At 36.9% G+C, this 12085-nt stretch overlaps 1 protein-coding gene across 1 annotated transcript in view; it reads right to left on the reverse strand.

Moving 5' to 3' along the window:
• Positions 1-4931, reverse strand: part of LOC130010432 (betaine--homocysteine S-methyltransferase 1-like) — a gene marked incomplete at its 5' end in the record, with an annotated part of 13768 nt that extends 8837 nt beyond the window's left edge. The window contains one exon of the mRNA XM_056102095.1: positions 4734-4931. Within this exon, the coding sequence (XP_055958070.1) occupies positions 4734-4931 (198 nt within the window). The remainder of the gene's footprint in view (positions 1-4733) is intronic.
• Between the last annotated feature and the right edge of the window lie 7154 nt (positions 4932-12085).

A 12085-nucleotide genomic window follows, 5' to 3' on the forward strand; every position in this document is an offset into this window, starting at 1 on the left:
GTCACTTCATGCCAAATATGAAATGGTAACTTTCCTATCACGTGTATTTCAAACAATAGCAATTTATCCTTGAAAAATGCAAATGACCAACATATTTACTAAACTATACCTGCGTTAACGTATGTAAACAACCAGCATATTTTCTATATTTTTTGTTATGAACTTAGAATCAATAATTTGTAAAGATAATGATATTGTTTCGGCCATCATATTTCTCTTTAGCCCCCATGTCCAGGTATTGTCACAATATTTCATAAACAATTTTAATTTCCGTTTCAGAATTAACTTATACCATAGCTTATATTTTGGCAATGAACAATAATTAACCAAAACCATAATATTATTTTACATAGATGTTCCTTAGCACAAATCTCCGCCATCCATATTACTACATTACCTCCCCTGCTTTAAGATTTGTGCTACTTATTAGTTAGGAGACTCCTTGAAAACGTTCCATTTTCTAATCAAACATCCATATAATTATTCATGCAACGTGCAAATATATACGATTATTATACTATTACCACCCAATAAAATAAAAAATAAACCTATCAAAGAAAAAAAACAATTAAAAATCAAAAATCGCATGCAATCGCTCCGCAAAAGTTCATGACTGCACTTCAATGTCCTATGATAACTCTCCTTAACCAAAACACAGAAAATCTCAACTGTAATTGTTTATGTTCATTTCTAAATTACTATAACACTACACTTAATATTTTTAATGGTCAGTTTCACTTAGACTTCCGTCTCAGAAAATCTCAATTTGGTAATTTGGTAAACCATTCTTCTTCTTGGATTTCTATTGGTCGATTCCATCTATCACATTTCTCAACAATGAATCTTTTCTTTTCTTGAAGCAGAGGTTATCTCGTTAGTCACAAGTCTTCTGACTTCCAAGAACTTTCTTCACTCTTCTGTGATGATTGGTTGGGACATTTCATCCGTCAAATCAAAACATGTCATTGCCATCAGACCACGAATTAATTATTCTTAATTTAAAACTTTATTTTAATATTATTTTAACATCATTATTCTTAAATCTTATTTAAAATTAAACTTCATTTAATTATTAATAAACTCTGATGTGTCTGTTTAATTATAAATCTACAAACTAACGTTGACCTCTTGACCCGAACTCAGCAATCTAAAATTTTATAATTCCTTTATTTTTAGAATTCCAGATTTGTATAAACATTATCAATGTTACACAAACATCTACTAACGGTAATCTCGCCTTTTTGACCGATACCCTCATTTATTTTGTATGTGAGCTAAAACAGATACACCAATGCGTGAAACAAACCGGCCGTTACTTATTCCATCATAGTGCATATCTCAACCCTCATAGTTTCATTCAACAGTTTCATTTAACTAATCACTGAAGTAATGACAAAATGAAATGAAGTTCACATTCATCGATTTATTCCAAATGATCGTTAGACTAAGTAAGGCACAGACTGACCATTATAAGGGTAAAATGATACCCGGGGTCAAACAGCAAAGTTACCACAGCATCACAACCAAGTCAGTAACGGGTAAATCCTCCTCTGTTTGCCAAACAAGCATTGATCCGACGTGGCATACTCCTAATGAGACGTCTAAGGTCATTTTGGTCCAGATTGTCCCATTCCTGTTGCAACGCAGCAGCAAGTTCTTGGACATTGGTAGGACGTTGTTGACGTTGACGTAACCTCTGTCCAAGCATGTCCCAGACATGCTCGATGGGGGAGAGGTCGGGACTCAGTGCTGGCCAAGGTAATGTGGTGATGTTCTGTTGTTGGAGGTAACCTGTAACGATCCTGGCCCTGTGACATCTTGCGTTGTCATCCTGGAAGATGAAACGGCGGCCATGACGTCGTGCGAACGGCACAACATGGACTGCCAAGATGTTGTCCCGGTAGTACTGGCCTGTAACACGCCCTGCAACAACATGTAAAGCCGTTCTTCCAGCAACAGTGATGCCTCCCCACACCATAACAGAACCACCCCCAAATCGATCATGTCTGATGACGTTAACGTCTTGGAAGCGCTCGTTTCGTCGACGCCACACCCTCCTACGTCTGTCCAAAAAATCAACAGTGAACCTTGACTCATCTGAAAACATCACATTGCTCCAGCGTCGATTATCCCAGTGTTGACGATCCCTACACCAACGACGTCTTGCCTGAATGTGAGGATCTCTCAAACAAGGGATTACGCGAGGACGTCGGGCGCGAAGGTGACCCATATGCGGTCGATTCCGAATCGTCTGGCCACTCACTCTCACACCAGTGTCTGTTTGAAGACGAGCGCTGATCTGATTTGCTGTGATGACACGATTTCTCAAGGCCAAGGTACGGATAAATCGATCCTGGGCTTGAGTTGTCGCCCTTGGTCGACCTGAGCGTGGTCTGTCCTGTACAGATTGTGTATCACGGTATCTGGACCATAGCCTGCTTATGACAGACTGAGAAACATTCATCGTCCGCGCCACAACCGCCTGTGTTGTGCTGATCTGTAGCATGCCAAGGGCACGTAACCTTTCATTTTGGGTAAGCCGACGCATATCAAAATTTGTTTTCTGGTCACTAAAACAATTAAACTGATGTTTCCACCCTGGAATTCAATGCCACAATGACTGTAACATTCAAAGTCAGAGTCGTGCAAATCTTGGGTTGGACCCCCATGATGATCCCAAGCATCACCTGCATTCCATGCGGTAGCTATTGGTGCGTTTGGGCGTCACATGTAACTGGAAATGTTTCTTCTGTTAGGTTCTATAGTGACTTTTTTCGTAGTCATTTGCATATTTTAGTATTATGCCCCCAAAATCAAATATCCCCTACTTTTTTTGAATAGTATATATTAATTCACTGACTCGCTCGATAATCTCGTAAATTCAACGAGTCTTTTATTTTAAACACCTACACGCATTCTCGCTTAATACTTAATGCTGGCACGTTTACTGCCAAAACTTTAACCTTTATACTCAAAAGGTCATATAACTCCTTTTATTCTTTAATTACTCCCTAAACGCTATTCGCGATTACACAGGGTTTTTGTTCTTATTATAATCTAACCTTATACTCAAATATTAAATACTTATTCTAGCCTTACCTGGCTAACACCATGATTTTGGACTTGGACTAGGGTCTCAAAATCATATTAGTTCTACTCAGCTAAATAGGCGACACAAACACGAAATTTAACGAGTCAGCAGAACGCCAACTAAAAACAATTTGAGCTAATCACTCACAAATTTTACATTTTAGCTCTGCAGTTCTTGCTAAACTCGGAGATAGCATTCATTCTGTATTTTACTCCCTATTCCCTATTATTGTTATTCCTGAGATGCCTAAAATTTAATAACCTACTCTCTATAGGCCCACTTTAAATAAAGATAACTCCAATTTGACATTCCTAAATGAATTATTAACCTACGTGTCACGCTTAATTATGTATCCTATTTCCTACGCTTAAAATTATAACCCTTATTTAATAATTTAAATTTTAATGAGCATTATTTAAACAAATTTAAGCATGTTCAATTTTTTGGAAAAATGTATTTACCCAATTAAGAATATTTCCACCAATTTTTTCCTACCACCAGATTTCTTTTAGTTTCTGGATCTATACACGGGTTCTGTTCTAGACAAATTCTTCCAGGGTACTCGATCCTGGGGCACTGCAACCAAATCAAATATGTTTTCATCTAGATTCCCTTCCTTTGAACGTCGATTCTAATCACGGAAAACAAATCAAATATGTAGATTCCCTAGAAGATCGAATCCTGTCACGGCTACCAAATCGAATATGTAGATTTCCTTGAAGGTCGAATCCTGTCACGGCTACCAAATCGAATATGTAGATTCCGTTTTTATATCACAACAGTTACATAATAGTCTACATTACAATATTTAAAATTAACATCTCTTTCTCTCACCCACTCCTGTAAAAGTCTAACAAGCATGACTAGACTCAGGAAACCACTAGATCGTGAAATGGTCGTCTAAAGAACCCAGTGCGTGTCTGATCTCTAAAGAATCCAATGCGAGTCTGTCTATTCTAGACCTATTATTTTGTCTGTGGTGTTTACGTAAACGTCTGATAACAGCTAAATTCCAAATATGGAATGGACATGCACCCCAACCTGGATACCGACAGGGATTGTTACCTAATTTGGTCAACAAATATGGTATATGTTTGATAACAAAGAAACATGTAAATGACCAACATGTTCATTTATCTATAGCTGCGTTAACGTATATAAACAACCAGCATATTTTCTATATTTTTGGTTATGATCTTAGAATCAATAATTTGTTTCGGCCATCATATTTCTCCATCCCTAGTCTTTAGCCCCCATGTCATGTTATTGTCACAATATTTCATAAACAATTTGAATTTTCATTTCAAAATTAAATTATACCATAGCTAATATTATGGCAATGGAGAATAATTAACCAAAACCATAATATAATTTTACATAGATGTTCCTTAGCACAAATTCCCGCCATACATATTACTACATCTTGAGCAATACAAAACCACAAACATATTTAAAGAATTGTCACACATAGATTAGAATTTCCCATTGGGAGTTTGAGTAATAACAAAGACAGTTTGATCATTTATCACCTTTTGACCTTTTGATTGGAGATAATTGGAGCTCCGAATTGCGCAAAGCTAACTGGTCGATTGTTTGTTATGAAATTACCGATTATCTAGACAATAAAAAAATTATATCTCACTGTAACCGCAAGAACAACGTCACTTCCAGCTCTGACGAATTCCTCATGGAGTTCACGAACCAGATTTGGTTTCTCTAAAACAACTTCTGGAACAAATGCGCCGGCTTTCAATAAACCGCGTCTCTCAAATTCTAAGAGGTATCCTTCCGCTACTATGATAACGTCTCCATCTGTCAGACGTTGCTGAAAACCTGGAAATTCAATGGAGAATTAAAAAACAGAAATATAATTTGACCGAATCCATTTTCAGTTAGGAAACAAAATGTGCTTAATGCTAGGTTCTCAATATCACGTGCTACGATTGAAATCGTAGTTTTAATCGTGGAGTAATCGTGGTGATCCTATCATGAATTATCAAAAGTTGTAGCATTCGTGTTCATCGAATGACAACGTATCCGAACGTATCTGCAGGTACCAGCTCGTGGACTCAATTCTATCGTAACGCATCGCACGACAGTGGGAACCTAGCATTAAGCCATGTAGTACTACGGACTTCTTTATTTGTTGTGTTCCTTGTGATCGTAAAAAATACTACAGCAACAATGATTTCACAGCTTTATTGGTAAACTGGAAATAACTTTACAGGTTCCTCGTTCTCAAATATATAATGGCTTATTGGAATAATCTGGTGAGAGTCTAGTTGAAACTCACTTCAACTCTTCAATTTAAACCTATCTCATTTCGGCAGGTCCTTGGTACTTTTCCATTGAAAATACGTAATAAACTTGTTTATTTCCCACCAATAACAGAGATAGATATTACCTTATTTGGTCTAACAACCATAGGTCAATAAACAGCTAGAATCTGATGACTATTTTGACAATGATTATAATTTAACCAAAACATCACTGTTTTTTACGAACAACTATATCCACGTTCATTTAGTACTTGTGATTTGACTTTATAGACAAAATTGAAGAGCCAATTTTATAAAGACCCAAAATTGTCTCAAGGGCCAAAGTGCTACAGCCATCATCTTTTTATTTGGCAAGACGCACATAATTAGAATAATTAAATGTTATTTATAGGCATTGGTGATAGTTGTAATGTGCAAATATAAAGAGTCCTACAATACAAAATGTACAACCAAAATGTGTTAGCTGTGTTAAGTAATGAGGGGTGTTCGAGAAAGGGTAAATAAAGTAAACATATACCTAACACGTATAGGTGACACTGAGCTTGTATATGGCGTCTGCAGGTAATGTCGTGAATACAGTTCATTAAATCTTTGTGAATACTGAACGGAATTAAATCAATTTTTGGGCTTAAAAGTTAAAAACATTACACCAAAACAATAACAGTATTATAATACCACTTGATGAATTAAATATTAAAACTGTTACCTTTAGTTGTGGTCATCCTGTTGTATTTACTCTTCAGAGATTGCGTTTTATCCAAGCAGACACAGTGCGCATCCTTGATATGAAATATACGCCACGGTAAAATAATCTTTCTTGAAAGGTTTGTGAAGCTTTGATTACACTTCAATCACCTTTACTTATAGTGGCACAGTGAGTAAGGCGCTAGCACACTAACAAGGAAGTCCCGGGTTCGAATGGACAAGAAAGTAGTTTCTTGTTATCAGGGTTGCTTTAATGGATTGCTTGACCCCTAAGACCTAGATACAGATATCAAAAGAGGCCCCGAACATGAATAGCAGGGGTGTTATACATTTGCATCAACAAGACTACACTTGACAATTTGGACTTTGTGTAGCCATAGATAAAACAAGTTAATTCGAAGATTGAATCAACAGGCGCGTTATGGCCAGTTAGATGATAAGTCTTCTACATGTACTTCCATAAAATTGTCTGTCGATTGTGCGTTTTTATGTATAATATTATACAAGATAAATATATTTAAAAATATAAGTCAATGTTTGTTTATAAATGGAAACACATGTAGTTGCATAATCAGTATCTATTTTTAATCATATTTAAAGTAGTGGTGAATAACGGTTGCGACGTGTCCAGGGTGGCAGGATTAAGACACAGAGGACCTACGCACTTAAAAGATTTTGGTGCCCCATATATACTCTTAAAAAATAGTAGGGGATATTCAGAAACAATACAAAACTGCGGAAATGCACTGCTGTTTTTATTAGAGATAACCAGTGTATGTTAATAATGAGTAATTGCTCCACCAATCCTCAGACTTTCAGCAGTGCGTCATGGCATGCTCCTAATCAACCGTCCAATCACGATTTGGGGCAATCTGACCCACTCCTCTTGCAGTGCCAATTCTTGCAGTGTTGTCGGTCGACGTTGACGTCGACGAACACGTCTCCCCATCATGGCCCAGACATGCTCTATAGGGAAAAGGTCAGGAATCATGCGGTGGGCACGGGCAGGTCGACATGCAAGTTGAGCAAAGGGCAGATCTATCGGTGCCAGGATGTGGTCACGGTAGTACACACCAGTGACCCTTCCTTGAACAATATGCAAGTCCGTTCTGCCAGTCATGGTAATTCCTCCCCAAACCATAACAGACCCACGCCCGAATCTGTCATGCTGTCTGACGTTAACGTTAGCATGACGCTCATTTATACGCCTCCAAACGCGAACACGCCTATCGATGAAATCCAGAGTAAATCTGCACTCATCTGAGAACATTACACGCTCCCATCGACGATTACCCCAATTTCTATGCTGCCTACACCATTGACGCCTGTTTGTCATGTGCTGGCGAGTTAATGGAGACACAACACGCGTCGTCGCGCATGCAAATGGGCTGCATGTAGCCGTTTTTCTAATCGTTTGGGGTGTAACTCGAATTCCTGTAACATGGTACAAGTTTACAGAAGATGGTACAAGATAGAACGAGGTCTATCATCAACACGTGTGTTTGTTGGTACAGGTTCCACAGTCTGCTGATCACAGCCTGTGACACATTAAGCATGTTGGCTAATGCTCGCTGTGTAGAACCCATTTGAAGCATGCCAATAGCACGTAGACGTTCATCATGTTGAAGACGTCTCATTGCAAATTAAACGTAACACACTAAAGCAAAGATACGCTAAAAGTAAATCTTATGCAAGAACCGATAGGAAAGCAAACATGGATAGGACGTACCAGCACGCGCCAGTTTTCATCAACCATTCCTTGAAGTGTCAAATTTGACAATGAACCCCTCCCACGTGTATGGCGCTATTGCGTCTCACAGGTGTAGTTCTGTTGGGACGATAAGTTCTTCATCTGTGAACATACTCTCAAAGCATGTCAAGTGTCCATGACTATTTATCATATCACAACCTGCATAGGTATTTGCATTTCAATATCCCTTACTTTTTTTGAAGAGTATATATGTAATTAAAAATGTAAACAATAATAAACCGCAAACAACCGCCAAGCACGTGATTAAATGTTTACTACCTGGATTTCATACAAGTCAAACAGGTAACAGTATGAAAAGACAAAAACAATTAAAAACTAATTTAAAGTTCGTCATTAAATTTTGAATGATATATTTTAAATTTGGCGTCTAAGAAAGCAGACATTCTATGGTTTCCCCATTTCCATGATGCCCACACAAAACTTAAAAGTGGGTAAGAGTTGTCTTTCCCGGGAAATATTATTTTCACGTCATTTTAATAATTACTTCTTTCAAAAATATCAATAAATGTTTACCAATTCATGGAAGAAATTGATCAGGATGTTATGTTCATATTTTTACTATCAAGGAAAAGTTATATTTTCCTTTAACCAGCACAAATATAAATAAATAATTTAAAAGGAAAGAAACTGACGGGGGAGTTAACAGAGTTATCTTTCCTTGGGATAAATTATTTATATTTTTTTATTTCAAGAAAGATCGGTCGTTTCCGTATATGTTAATAAGTCACGTGATATCCCACATTTGCATATCAAACATGGTGCTCTGCGCAAGATGCTATGTAGAAAGCGTGAAGGACAAATGAGATGTGGTAGAGCGCAAATGTAAAGTGTAATGAGAGAAATGTTAATATGTAGAAATGTCAAAAAACAGCATTTTGCAATAAAACATTTGTCATTTGACACATTACATTTGCCGTTTTAATTTAACTTTGGCCTTAGAGGTATTTTGACTTTATTATTACCGGTACTACAGAATTAGATTTAATCAATTCTGGTATAATACCGTCCTTGCCAGCAATTTTTCTAGCCTTGAGTACGTTTATGGCACCGTTGATATCTTGTACAGAAAAAGGCGCGTCAAGTTCCTCAACGATTGTACACTTATCGTAACAAAATTTAGCATTGGAAGTATCATTGGCAGATTTGAAAACATCAGAAAATGAACATAAAAGTTTTGAAGGGGTGTATAATTGGATTGATCAGAACATTTAGTACGAAAAGCATCTTAAGCAGATCGGGTGACATTATTATAGTTTGTTCTGGAGTGTACCAATTTAATTCTGTTACTGGCATCCCGTGTGTTACTATCAATATTTATATACTTGACGAAATCGTTCCTGGCATTAGCACATTTTGAATCAAACCACCTATTAGTAATTTGCTTTGGAGGTTTTTTGATGTGGGTGCCAGTTTTTGTAGTAAAATTGTTAGCCATGTGATTAACACTTTCAATAACACTTTCAGAGTTTGTGTTAAATTCATCAAGAATATGTATTTGTTGGCCTGTATTGCCATATAGTGTATTATGTAAAAGTGTTGCACTTTCGGGTTCCCATTTTAAAGAACGAATGTTAACTCAATTTTCCGATTGGTCTCTACCGTTACTTTTACTATTGACACAAATATCACAGTTTATAGATATTAAAGGGGCGTGATCTGAATAAGGTCAATGCAGCTTCTATCACAAAGTGGTTGATGACACTAGATCCGTTAAAAGTAATACAAGTAAATTTTCCAGGTTCAAGAATGCCATTTAGAATATATAGATCTGTATTTCTACACACTTCAATCAATCTCTTCCCAAATCCGTTAATAATCGTGTCTTCTGATTTTCGTAGTCTTTATATTATCAAAATCACAACAAAAACTGACTTTGAAAGCGTCAAAAGTAATATATTCAGTAAGGTTGGATATTCTACTATTAAAGTCGCTACACAAGATGAATTTTCCAGTTGAACAAATATAAAAAAGTCTACATTCAGTAATAAATTAGATAATCCCATAATTATGTTGCTCTATAATACTAAAGTTTGAGTTCAAAGAATTTTTACTAAACACAACAATACCACCTCCATTTTGACATTTTGATCGGACCATTAAGTGTTTGTCATAATCTGGTAAGATACATCGCTTCACGTTTTTATCGGAATGAATGCAAAAAATTAAGCTTAATTTGCTTACATATTCAGTGAAAAATTGGTAATTAAGTTTTCCGGACAATCCACCATTAATATTACAACATAAAATTGTAAGCTGACCTCCAAACCTGTCCTATCTGGGATTATATAATTCACCATTTATATACAATTTATCCTGAACCAAAGAAACGCGATTATTTCTAATCTTCTCCCGTTTTAACATTGGTTATAATTCCTTCCGTTTTGCCACAACCTCCCTATAGGAAATTGTTCTCCAATGCCGAAATCTGTATCTTTCAATAGGTACCTACATTTACGTATTTTTTCTCTCTCGGGGAAATAATTAAATTTAACGACGATCGGTCTGGAATCTTTGTCAGCAACCAATTCAATGTGCACGATATCATGGTTATTTTCATCGAGGGTATTTTGCCTACAGTTTCCCCTTTTTCCAAGCCTATGAACACGATCGAATTTAATTCTTGTTTCAGAATTTGGTATAGTTAGTTTGATTTTAATGAACTCGTGAACTACCGCTGCACAATCTTCGTGTGGATTATCCCCGCATCTCTCTACACTTTAGGTCAATGACACTTTGTTTTAGGTCACGACTATCAGACTCAATACTACTCAATTTTTTAATGAGAATTTTATTACTATCCTGTAACTTATCAATAGAGGTTGACTGAAATTGCAGTCCATTTTCAGTACTATTAAATTTGTCCTTGACATCTTTGATTCGATTTGTATTAGTGGTTAATTCGTTCCTCACTAAGGTAAGATCTTTAGTCATGTTTCTGATTTGTCATTCAATAGGCAGAATTTAGCTCTTACTTAATTTAGCTTTAAAGCGTTAATAAGTTGTGTGAGGCAGAATAATTTGTCCTCATTATATAATCAGCTTTAGACTCGTGGTTCAATATGCCCTGTTCCTTGCAATATTTTTGAATAAGTCCCATTGTTCCTGTCTATTGCGTCACTTACTGTAGCCTATCAATTTAAGATTTTTAGTTTTCAAACATTGTACTTGAGAAATGTCAATGTTTTGTAAGATTCAATAACTTTGTAGATGTCTGTAATAATGTTTTAACTCTATACAAAGACTGGGCTGTTGTTATTTATTAACTGCTAATAATATTGCTACTTTAAACAAAATATATTTTCGTTACAATTTACAAGAAGAATAATAATAATCTAGAAACTGTGTTTTTGGCCATTCTTCTATTGGATAGTCGAGTCTAAACCCCATGCTAAGAGACGACACACTCGGTTGTATGGCCGATATCCGTAGAGTGGATTAGCCAATTCGGATTACAAATCCCTAGGCAATGACTGGGCAGCTGCGCAATCGAATATTATGACAAAGGATCTTTAACTGAGTATAAATGGGACTTGTTTTTTTCATTCCAACCGGACGTTTAAACATTTTTCAGGCCCTCCATTCAGCACCACCCCCAAGAAAATCATTGGTGAAAATCCGGAGGAGCCTTCTCGGCGAACATTAGGATCGAAACCTTGACCCCGTCTTAGTCATTCGGCTAAGGTGACTGCCCCTATCTCTAGGCACAAACAAAATGTCTTCTGAATCTGCCCCGTAATCTGGCACGTCGTTGCATTTGAAGTCCATAATCTGCATGCTGTATCAACCCCCGTGGCATTTGATCTACAAGCCCCTTTCCCCAACATCTTAGCTGTAACTGTAAGTTCGATATTAATTTCATTCCGATGATTTTATATTTTATAACTACAAAGAGTCCTGATAACAAAAGCTTGAATTTGGGGTGATTATCTAGCCTTTTGCCACTAACAAGTACAATCAGTTCATGAATCATAGACATAAGAACTACGACTGTAGTGTTATTATTGTCTTCGTACCAGGCAATCTTGTGAACCTACCGATTAAAATCACCAGAAATGGGCAAACTGGCTATAGGGCAGTCATCTAGTACTTGCAACTGACAGGGAGATGACCCGGGTCCTGGAAGGCCATCAACAGCAACCATTACCCGGGTGCATGACATGGTGATGGCTGATCGACGATTGGCTACTCGACATAGTGCCAATGTTGTGGCAATCTCTCAGGGTTGAGCACATTATCGCC

Source organism: Patella vulgata, chromosome 7 (genome assembly GCF_932274485.2).
Source record: "Patella vulgata chromosome 7, xgPatVulg1.2, whole genome shotgun sequence".
In the NCBI taxonomy this organism is placed as follows: domain Eukaryota; kingdom Metazoa; phylum Mollusca; class Gastropoda; family Patellidae; genus Patella; species Patella vulgata.